General features: G+C 57.0%; 2 protein-coding genes across 2 annotated transcripts; one reads left to right on the forward strand and one right to left on the reverse strand.

Moving 5' to 3' along the window:
* Positions 1-690: 690 nt before the first annotated feature.
* Positions 691-3,082, reverse strand: LOC133104187 (cystatin-9-like). Its single transcript, XM_061209839.1, has 3 exons — positions 2,841-3,082; positions 1,552-1,678; positions 691-783 (listed from the first exon to the last, which is right to left on the reverse strand). Exons 1-3 carry the CDS (start codon positions 3,080-3,082, stop codon positions 691-693), a joined length of 462 nt encoding a protein of 153 aa, XP_061065822.1.
* Positions 3,083-6,731: 3,649 nt separating this feature from the next.
* On the forward strand, positions 6,732-8,928 carry LOC133104188 (cystatin-9-like). The gene is made up of 3 exons (XM_061209840.1): positions 6,732-6,981; positions 7,954-8,084; positions 8,836-8,928. Exons 1-3 carry the CDS (start codon positions 6,732-6,734, stop codon positions 8,926-8,928), a joined length of 474 nt encoding a protein of 157 aa, XP_061065823.1.
* The last annotated feature ends 2,068 nt before the right edge of the window (positions 8,929-10,996 follow it).

Genomic DNA, 10,996 nt, shown 5'->3' on the forward strand with positions numbered 1-10,996 from the left:
TCTCAACTTCGATAATCTGGTGGTCCCTGGGTTTAGAGAAAATGCAGCCTCCTTATCCAAAAGTCCAGAAACCCTGGGGCTGCATGTTTCTAAGAGGCTCCAGGAGACACTGCAGCTTCTGGTGGGTGGGCCCACCTTGAGTGGAGGCTGGAACCCCTCCTACATTCTGCCCCGCCCCAAACATCCTGGACCAGTGGGTGTGTGTGAGCAAGACCCCAGGGCAGGTGCTGAGGGGCCTGAGGCCCTGTCTGGGTCCATCCTGCACTGAAGGTTTCCTGCCAGGCTGTGCTGATACCCCTCTGAGGACGACGGTCATCCCTTGAGCCCAGAGACACAGCTCAGACGCACCTGTGCTCCTAGCTTGTGCCCCCTGCGGCTGGCTCAGGTGTCCAAGGGAGAGTGACCCACCCCCTGGGCCCAGCCGGCTGCCCTGCTGGCAGGACGGCCTCAGCTGCCCAGCACCCAACCTCTGGAACCAGGCGGCACAAAGCTGCTTGCAATGCTGACGTTTAATGACCAATTCTATGGGAGGAAATGGACAGGGAGGAATGTCCACATTGCCCGGATGTGACACCCAGACACCTGCTCATACAGAGGACAGAACCAGAGCTGCTCAGCCACTGAAGGGCCACGACAGGGCATCACTGGTGCCCAGGAGGAGGACAGCGGAGCCCAGGCTGGTATGTGGTCTCAGTCAGTGGAGCCCTCCGAGCAGGTGTTGTTCAAGAGTTGAAACTTTGTTCTCCATGGTTCAGTGTCGATTGTAAAGAAGCAGGTGATGGTCTGCGGGACAAAGCACAGGGACAGAGAGTGGGGGGAGGGGCCTAGGGAAGCGTGTGGCTCCAGCTCTAAAGCCAGCATTCCCCCAACCTTGCCTTCCTGGGGTGGGCAGCTGGGGGTGCAGGCTCTGGCCCTCAGTCCTGGATGTTCCCGACCTGGGACTCTCTCCTGACCCCAGAGGCACCTGGGTCATTCTCCCCTCTCCAGCTCTGTGGTCTCCAGGGACCCCTCCCCCAGGATGTCCCAGTGTGACCCACGCCCCCAGTGTCCCAGCAGGGCCTCTGATCCAACTCGGGTTTGTCCCGGGGCGGGGCTCATCCCCCTTATCACCAGGGCAGGGCCTGGAAGGGAGGGCAGTGGGGCTCCTCAGCCTCCACCCCTCGGGCTCTGGGTCAGTGGCAGGGAGACCCGAGAGGGGGCTACTCAGCCAAGGTGATGTTGCCCCCCCGCACTTCTCCTGAAGGCAGGGAAGGGAGGTGGGTGAACACCAGGGAGGGGACATTCCCGTCTCTGGCCCAGGTGACCTGGACCCAAGTAGTCAGGAGCAATCCAACCCCAGTGTGACCTGGGGTGCAGCGGCTAGAATGGGGTCAGTGAGCAGACAGGCCAGGGACATACAAGTGACCCAGGGCTGGCCTGCCTGGCTGGGTTCTGTCCTGCAAATGCCCCCTCCGTGTCCCTTGGAATGGCATTGTCATCACTCCCCACACCCCCTGCTCCGAGGCAGTGTCCACGGCCGTGTAACCTGAGGGCCACTGTCGCATGTCTTACATTGTTCCCGTCTGGACTTGCTTGAAATGGACAGTTGTCAATGTCTTCGTCAAATTTCCCACACCTGGTTCGGCCGAGCTGCAGCTCCGTGGAGAACACGATGCCATTTGCCTGCGTTTGTACAGACCTTGAAGTGGACGCATTCCCTGCCCCCGCACACACACACGCACACCTTCACACACACACACACGAGAACACAAGCACACAGGCACACTCACAGGATTGGGACACTGGTTCTATGAAACATCACCCCTTCTCACTAAGTGCACTCTGAAGGTCTCTGTCCTCTTCTCCACTCCCTGGTCCTTCAGCCTTGCCGTGTCTTCTGGCTCCACCCCGGCCTTTATTCCCAACACCCAGAGTCAGTCTTGGACTCCAGGCCAAAGACCATAGACAGAGGCCCAGCTGGAGGGCGCAGGGCAGCAGGACCAGCCAGGACCAGCTCCAGTGCCCACGGAGTGAAGCCCAGCAGCGTGGAGGGCCCTCTGCCTTCCTTCTATCACTCCATCCAGAGGTGCAGAGGGAGTGACGCCCCCGCGCCCCACCACACACAAACACTCAGACAAAGCACACGCACACAACCACGCACGCGCACACACAGGACCAGAAGTGCTCCTCCTGCAGAATGTTCTCGGTGTTCGGGTCTGCAGCCCACACGAAAATCGCACTCCTGGTTGCATTCTGTAGAGATTGCGTTGCTAGGGGAACATTTTAGGATTAAGAATGCCATCTGGGAAGAGTGTAAATCACACTCGGTCCAGTAGGTGGGGACCCAGAGGGAGCCCAGAACACGTGGAGTCAGAGGAGAGGCTGCGAGCTCCCAGAGGCTCCTCAGGACCAGGGGGGCCTGTGACTCCCGAGCCGCTCTCCCCCTCCCTCTGTGGGTGTCTCTGTGTATCTGTTTCTCTCTGTTTTTCCTAAATTAACCTATTTTAATGTTATTTCCATGAAATCTTTTCTAAATCTCTCTAATCCAGTATTTTCTGTCTGGCTCTTTTTTTTACTAAATAGTTTCATCCCCTCTTAGTCCATATTTGGCCATTCTTCATTAAACAAGGTCAAAAATGACAAAAACTAAAAACACACCTTACATGTGAGTAGATTGACAGTTTTAAAAATTCCCAAGTTATTTTTTTTATAAAACCTGAAACTAACCAAATAGAGTTTATGCCTCTGTATTATGGGTTTCAAATGGTGATAGAGATCCCTTGATGACACGCCCCTCCCGACCCTCATTAACAGCAGGTGTGGGCCAGTGGGGGAGGGGGGAGGATGTGGCACCTACCGGCTCCTTCCACGACCTCAGGATGCGCACCACCTTGTAGGCATTCCTGTCCTGGCTCCTCTGGTTGAATACATGTACGGCGTACTCCACGGTGGCAGGGAAGTAAAGCTCCAAGGTTGCTTGGTCTTCACCATTACCTTCCCCTTGGGGTTGCCAGCCATGAGTCACTACGAGCTGGGGACCTAAGAGAAGCAGGAGCAGGGCCCAGGGCTGAGCCCACCTGCACCTCCACTGCTGACACAGCATGGCTGTGGGCACCCGGGCACCCAGGCTTCGCCCTTCCCCGCGTCGGCTCCCACCCAGCCTCCCTGGGCATTGGGCCAGTTCCTCTGCTCCGGGACATACTCCTGGCCCTGGTCCTCCCCTCTGGCGTCACACCCTGTCCCTTCCCTCTTGTGACCCTGCCTCCTCCATCCAAAGCTGATAAAATTGCCTCCTGTTCAGGAAAGAGAAGCGAGACCCAGGCAGGGTGGGTGGAGAAGGACCAGCCGTGGAGGAGGGACCCCTGCAGCTGAAGCCCAGCCATACACCCCCCTCGGCACCTCAGTGGGAGGGGAGGCTGATTTTTGTGTCCCAGTTTTGGACGCCGAATCAAGGACACAATTGCAAAGGGTTGAATTGGAAGGGGGTCTCTGGAAACAACAGTAGGTGAGGGTCAGCGAGAAGAGGAGGGACAGAGCCAAAGAGGATGAGTGGCCCAGAGCCAGCTTTGTGGGTGACAGAAGGCGGCCTGCCCAGAGGTGAAGCGTATTCACGCTAAGAAAGCAGCAGAGGGCCGAGGTCTTGACAAGTGCAGGTGTGTCCTCATCCCCCGTGGCCCCCAGCCCCCTCGAGTTCTGGAACACAGGTGCCCAGGCCCCTGGGCGGGTGCCGGGGGAGAGGACTTGCAGGTCCTAGAAGCAGGAGCTTCCCGCCAAATCCCTGCGTCTCCCGTGACACAATCCCTCCACCCCGGGTTCTCAGCCTGGGGCCTGGCTGGCTGACGGACACACCCTCCCTCCAGAGGTGTGACCGGAGGGTGGCCACTGACACACCCTGGGCCCGGGGTGCCCCCTTGTCGGGGGTGTCACCGGAGGAGGCAGAGTGAGTGAGGGGGAAGCAGAGAGAGGGGAGGAAGCCAAGGCGCTCAGGAGGCTGAGCTGAGTCCTCAGGAGGCGCCAGTGTCTCGGCGCCTCGGGGCCACAGCTCAGCGGGCACAGAACTCCTGTGTGCTGGGTTTGCATCCGAGGAAGAGACTGTCATAGCCTCCAGCTGGGGCACAAACCAGCTCTGGGACGATGACACACACACTCTTTCCAGACAAGACTTTGCCTCTGTGCCCCCGAAACAGGCCTTTAGCCTCTGTCCGCAGCTACTGGAGCACTTCCGAGGGACCCAGCATCCCCTGGAGGCCTGTGGATGCCTCCAACCCTGGGCCTTGCCCTCCCGCAGGATCGTGACACAGCAGGTCTGTGCAGGCCCGGAGAATGTGCCTCTTAGTTGGTTCCCAGGGGACGGTGCTGTCCCTGCCTCTGGTCCACACGTTGAGTAGCACAGTTCAGGGTCCCCGGGAGTGGCCACAGCAGAGTCACAATGAGAAGTCAGTCACTTGTGTGGGCTGGGGGCTGGGGGCTTGAGAATGGTTTCTGGGGGCCACACTGGATCAGGGAAAGGGTCAGAACACCATGCCTGGGGACAGAGAAAAAGGTAGGTTTCCAGAAGCCCGGCATCAGTGAGAGACTGTGCTTGTCAGGGAGAGGAGGGGCTTTGCCCCTGACAGCCTGTCCCCCTGTCACCTGCACTGACTCGCTCACAGCTGGTGTCTTTCTAACACTCAAAAGTCATTCTCATATTTAGTCAATGCCTAAGAATTGACTGTTGAAGTTTTTCTAATTACAACTATTACAAGGAGTTTTTCTGTGAAAATTTTTTCTATGTATTTTTTATTGAATTACATTTGCTTTAAAATATTATATTAGTTACAGGTGTATATACATTGTGATTCAGTTTTTCACAGATATACTCCACTCAAAGTTATGGCAAGGAAATGACTATATTTCCCTGTGTTATATAATACATCCTTGTTGCTTATCTATTGTATACATAGTACTCTGTCTCTCTTAATGCCTTACCCTTCATTTGCCCCTCCCCATGCTTCTCCTGGCTGGTAACCACTAGTTTGTTTTCTATGTCTGTGAGTCTGTTTCTGTTTTGCTTATAGATTTGTTTGTATTATTTTGGGGGGTTCCACATATAGGTTGATACAGAGTATTTGTCTTTCTCTGTCTGACATTTCTCTAAGCATAATATTCTCTAGGTCCACCCACGTTGCTGCACTGGAAGAACTGCATTCTTTTTTATGGCTGAGTAATATTCCATTTTGTATTCATACCACATTATCCTTATCCATTAGAGCATTAGAGCTCATGATGCATGATGTCTCTTATGCCCATAACCTAGGCCACGTTGCTATGGAAGCTTGAGCACTCCATCCTGTCCTGAGCTGGACCAGTGCCATGGACATTCTCCTAGGTGCTATTTGACTAGTGACGGAGGTGAGGGAATCAGACAACAAGAAGGGACTTCTACAGATGTCTACACTTGGTGGGGAAGTCTTGTTAACGGGGACAAGTCTGCCCCCCGTGTCTTAACATGAGAGGGAACCTGAGTCGGACACCCCATGCTTCTGGGGTCCAGAAAGGACAGTGGGTGCAGCTCCAGCATGGGGGAGCCCAGGCTGTGTGGGGCGGGGGGCATCCCATGCGTTTCCAGTGAGTGAGGGGAGGGCGTCGGGGTGACCCAGGTGGGCAAGCTGGAGGAGGAGGGATGCGTCCTTCAGGTCCGGGGCTCCTGGCGCCCACCTGCCTGAGGCCTGTGTCCCGCCTACTCCTGCCGGGGCTCCTCCCCAGCCGACCTCAGAGGCCTTTGATAATCACGGTGCTGAAATCCCTCCTGGGTTCTGCACGTGGCTGTCCTGGCGAGCACATAGGGGTGTCATGGACCTGGATGTGACTTCCTCACCCGCCTCCTCACCCCGTTGTCAGAGCTTGGCCACAGGCAGTACCCGTGCCCAGCTGTGTTCGGGAGAAAAAGACCAGGCGCTGATGACCTGGCATCTTTCCCGTCCCCAAGCTCCTTCCTCTGTCTCTGACTCCCCTGGCATTTGATTCCCAAGCCAACGCCCACTTTTACAAAAAACCCCTCCCCTCTACGGCAGAAGCCCTCGTGGACCAACCTTGCTAGTGGCCGCTGGCAGCTGTCAGCACCTCCTGCCTTCCTCACCTCTCTGTCACGAGGCTGGTCTGCCTACAGCAAGGGAGTAGCACCAAGGAGGTGGAAGCCTAGGGAAGCCTACACCACACGGAGCCAAGGCCCCCAGCCTTCAGGCCGGTGATTCTCAGGCAGGAGTTTTGGAATCCTTCCCAGCCACTGCAGGCCACCTTCTGTCACCCACAAAGCTGGCTCTGGGCCACTCATCCTCTTTGGCTCTGTCCCTCCTCTTCTCGCTGACCCTCACCTACTGCTGTGTCCAGGGACCCCCTTCCACTTAAATCACTTGCAATTGTGACCTTGATTCATTGTCTGAATCTGGGGCACAAAAATAAGCCTCCCCTCCCACTGAGGTGCTGAGGGAAGCATATGGCTGGGATTCAGCTGCAGGGGACTCTGCACGGCTGGTCCTTCCCGACCCACCCTGTCTGGGTCTCGCTTCTCTTTCCTGAACAGGAGGCAATTTTATCAGCTTTGGATGGAGGAGGCAGGGTCACAAGAGGGAAGGGACAGGGTGTGACGCCAGAGGGGAAGACCAGGGCCAGGAGTATGTCCCGGAGCAGAGGAACTGGCCCAATGCCCAGGGAGGCTGGGTGGGAGCCGGCGCGGGGAAGGGCGAAGCCTGGGTGTCCGGGCGCCCACAGCCATGCTGTGTCAGCAGTGGACGTGCAGGTGGGCTCAGCCCTGGGCCCTGCTCCTGCTTCTCTTAGGTCCCCAGCTCCTGGTGACTCAAGACTGGGATTCCCAAGAGGAAGCGAATGATGATGACCAACGAGCCTCAAAGAACTACTTCCTTGCCACAGTGGAGTACGGCTTACACGTATTCAACCTGAGGAACCAGGACAGCAATGCCTACAAGGTGGTGCGCATCCTGAGGTCGTGGAAGGAGCCGGTAGGTACCACATCCTCCCCCGTTGCTGTTAACGAGGGGCCAGCAGTGGTAGGGGAGTTAACAAGGGATCTTGATCATCGTTTGAAGCCCATAAAATAGAGGGAAATATTAATACAATCTATTCGGTTGGTTTCAGTTTTTATAAAAGAAATAACTTGGGAACGTTTTAAACTTCAGTCAGTCTACTCACATGCAAGGTGTATTTGCAGTTTTCATCACTTCTGACCTTGTTTAATGAAGAATGACCAAATATGGACTAAGAGGGGATAAAGCTATTTAGTTAAAAAAGAGCCAGACAGGAAATATTGGATTAGAGAGATTTCGAATAGATTTCAAAGAAATAACATTAAAATAGGTTCATTTAAGAAAAATAGAGAGAGACAGATACACAGAGACACCCACAGAGGGAGGGGGAGAGCGGCTCAGGAGTCACAGGCCCCCCCTGGTCCTAAGGAGCCTCTGGGAGCTCGCAGCCTCTCCTCTGACTCCACGTGTTCTGGGCTCCCTCTGGGTCCCCACCTACGTGGACCGAGTGTGATTTACACTCTTCCCAGATGGCATTCTTAATCCTAAAATGTTCCCCTAGCAACACAGTCTCTACAGAATGCAACCAGGGGTGTGATTTTCATGGTGCTGCAGACACGAACACTGAGAACACTCCGCGGTAGAAGAACTTCTGGTGCTATGTGTGCTTGTGTGTCCTTGTGTGTGCTTGTGAGTATGTGTGTCTGTGTGAGAGAGAGAGGTGTGTGTGTGTGTGTGTGTGTAGCAGTAGCTTTGTGTGACATTTGTCTTGCTGTAGGGCAGGTGAAAGGGGTGACAAGGGGGCACAGAGGGGAATCTCCCTTTCTCAGCACTGATTTATCCAGCAAAGTTGGAGAGTCAGCACCCCACCCCTCAGGTCCCTGTCCTGCCTACACTGCGTGGATCTACTCTATTGGCTACATAACGGGCAGGAGGGCTGCGTCCACTTCAGTGTCTGTACAAACCCAGGTTGATTTCGGCATCGTGTTCTCCACGGAGCTGCAGCTCGGCCGAACCAGGTGTGGAAAATTTGACGAAGACATTGACAACTGTCCGTTTCAAGCAAGTCCAGACGGGAACAATGTAAGACACGCCACAGCTGCCCTCAGGTTACACGGCCGTGGATGCTGCCTCGGAGCAGGGGGTGTGGGGAGTGATGACAATGCCATTCCAAGGGACACGGAGGGGGCATTTGCAGGACGGAGCCCAGCCAGGCAGGCCAGCCCCGGGTCACTGGTACGCCCCTGGCCTGTCTAGCCGCTGCACCCCAGGTCACACTTGGGTCAGGTTGCTCCTGACCACTTGGGTCCGGGTCACCTGGGCCAGAGACGGGAATGTCCCCTCCCTGGTGTTCACCCACCTCCCTTCCCTGCCTTCAGGAGAAGTGTGGGGGGAGGGGGCAACATCACCTTGGCTGAGTAGCCCCCTCTCAGGTCCCCATGCCACTGACCCAGAGCCCGAGGGGTGGAGGCTGAGGAGCCCCACTGCCCTCCCTCCCAGGCCCTGCCCTGGTGATAAGGGGGGTGAGCCCTGCCCCGGGACAAACCCGGGTTGGATCAGAGGCCCTGCTGGGACACTGGGGGCATGGGTCACACTGGGACATCCTGGGAGAGGGGTCCCTGGAGACCACAGAGCTGGAGAGGGGAGAATGACCCAGGTGCCTCTGGGGTCAGGAGAGAGTCCCAGGTCGGGAACATCCAGGACTGAGGGCCAGAGCCTGCACCCCCAGCTGCCCACCCCAGGAAGGCAAGGTTGGGGGGATGCGGTTTAGATCTGGAGCCACACGCTTCCCAAGGCCCCTTCCCCCACTCTGTCCCTGTGCTTTGTCCTGCAGACCATCACCTGCTTCTTTACAATCATCACTGACCCATGGAGAACAAAGTTTCAACTCTTGAACAACACCTGCTCGGAGGGCTCCACTGACTGAGACCACATACCAGCCTGGGCTCTGCTGTCCTCCTCCTGGGCACCAGTGATGCCCTGTCGTGGCCCTTCAGTGGCTGAGCAGCTCTGGTTCTGTCCTCTGTATGAGCAGGTGTCTGGGTGTCACATCCAGGCAATGTGGACATTCCTCCCTGTCATTTCCTCCCATAGAATTGGTCATTAAACGTCAGCATTGCAAGCAGCTTTGTGCCGCCTGGTTCCAGAGGTTGGGGGCTGGGCAGCTGAGGCCGTCCTGCCAGCAGGGCAGCCGGCTGGGCCCAGGGGGTGGGTCACTCTCCCTTGGACACCTGAGCCAGCCGCAGGTGGCACAAGCTAGGATCACGGGTGCGTCTGAGCTGTGTCTCCGGGCTCAGCATCCCTGCCCCAGGGCGGCCATTCAGAGTTGGGTGTGCAGGAGAAGCCCGTGGCTGCCCTGGGACTCTTGGTAGCAGCCACGTGGACCTTCTCCCTCCTTGCCTCCTCTCCTTGTGCTGCCCACGATCACCTCCTGAATCAAAACCTGCTCCCAAGTGTGTGTCACAGGGTCTCCTGGAGAGGGGAGCCTTTGTGTGGTGTGAGGACTTCTTCAGGATGCGTCCTCCACACATACCTGGCTGACTTCCCAGGCCCGTGACTCCGGCAGAGCCAAGGGGAGCCCAGACACGGGCATCCTCGCTGTTGGTGGGCGTTGCTCAGCATAGGCACAGCTGTGCTCTTGTCCCCCTGCCACCTGGGCCTGGACCAGGCAAGTCGCTCTCCAAGACCCTCCCCCACCCCTCCTCCTTCTCCCTCTGAGGCCTTTCCTGACTCCTGGCTGTTTCCGCCAAAGGAAGCTTAAAGGATCCTTTACGCACTGTGATTCCCATCGTGTTTCCAAGGAATCGACACCACAATTCTCCTCAAGCAACTCCTGGGAAAGGGTCTCCTCTGAGGTCACCCCAGTGTGAGGAAGCTGCCCGGCCCTTCATGAGCTCACGCCTTTCCTGGGGCTGTGGAGGGACCCTGGGAGGGGCGTCAAACCCGGCTTCTGCCAGGGATGGTGTGCTGCCTGTCAGCCCACACGCGTGGGGCTTTGCCAGTGGATCTGCCCCTGGAGGGGAGCTGCAGGGCCTGGGTTTGTCCCGACCCCACTATCCCTCACTAGTCCAGAAGGTAGGCCACCTGCGCTGCTTAGCTTGGTGAGCACAGGTGTGGACTGAGGGGCCTGTCCTGGTGGGAGGAGCCTTCTCCCTGACCCTGCGCACCTCTGCCTGGAATGGCGTGTCCTGGGCCCCTTCCTCCCACTGGAATCTGTGTGCTGAAGAATCAGGGAAGTGGGTTTCTGGCCCTGTTGTCCATCCCTGGGCAACACCCCGCCAGAGGCAGAGGCAAGATTGCTGGGCTCCAAGCACAGCCCACAGCTCAGGCAGGCACCCCCCTCTCTTGAAACGAGAGCCTAGTGGGGACTCTGCCCTCCCAGCTGCTGACCTGTCGGCCATAGGCTCTGGGTCACCAAGGTTTGCAGCTGGGCATCGAGAGGGCCATGAAAGGAAATGCAGCATCAGTGACCAAATGCCTTGCCTCCAGACCCTGTGTTCTGCTCTGTGCCCAATTTCCCATCTGCCAGGGGGACATTCGGACAATTTCCTCAGCTTTTCCACATGTCAGCGTCCAGGCACAGCCCTGGGGCTCAATAAATAAGGACTCAACACAAAGGAATAAGCAAGTGGAGACCTTGGGAGGACTTTGCAGTTGCCCGGGCCTCTCCGGTGGACAGCAAGGGGCGGGGCTGTCAGGTGATGGACGCAGGGATGCACCCAGCAGTTGGCCTTCCCTTCCCTGTGTGCTCCTCAGCCCGCTCCCCCGTCTGCACCTCCCCCAACCCTGGTCCCCAGACTCCCAGGGACCTAGAACAGCTGTGGGATTTGGACTCTGGTTTCCTTGTGGCGGTGGTCAGCCCAGGAAAGCAACATGCCCTGCTGGAAGGTGCATTTGTGACTCTCTCTCCTTTTTAGTATATGTGCTGCCGAAGCGAGCACTCTTTCTCTTTTTTTTCCCCCCAAAATTCTTGATGATCTATGCTGGGGGGAGGG

Source organism: Eubalaena glacialis, chromosome 13, assembly GCF_028564815.1.
Source record: "Eubalaena glacialis isolate mEubGla1 chromosome 13, mEubGla1.1.hap2.+ XY, whole genome shotgun sequence".
In the NCBI taxonomy this organism is placed as follows: Eukaryota; Metazoa; Chordata; class Mammalia; order Artiodactyla; family Balaenidae; genus Eubalaena; species Eubalaena glacialis.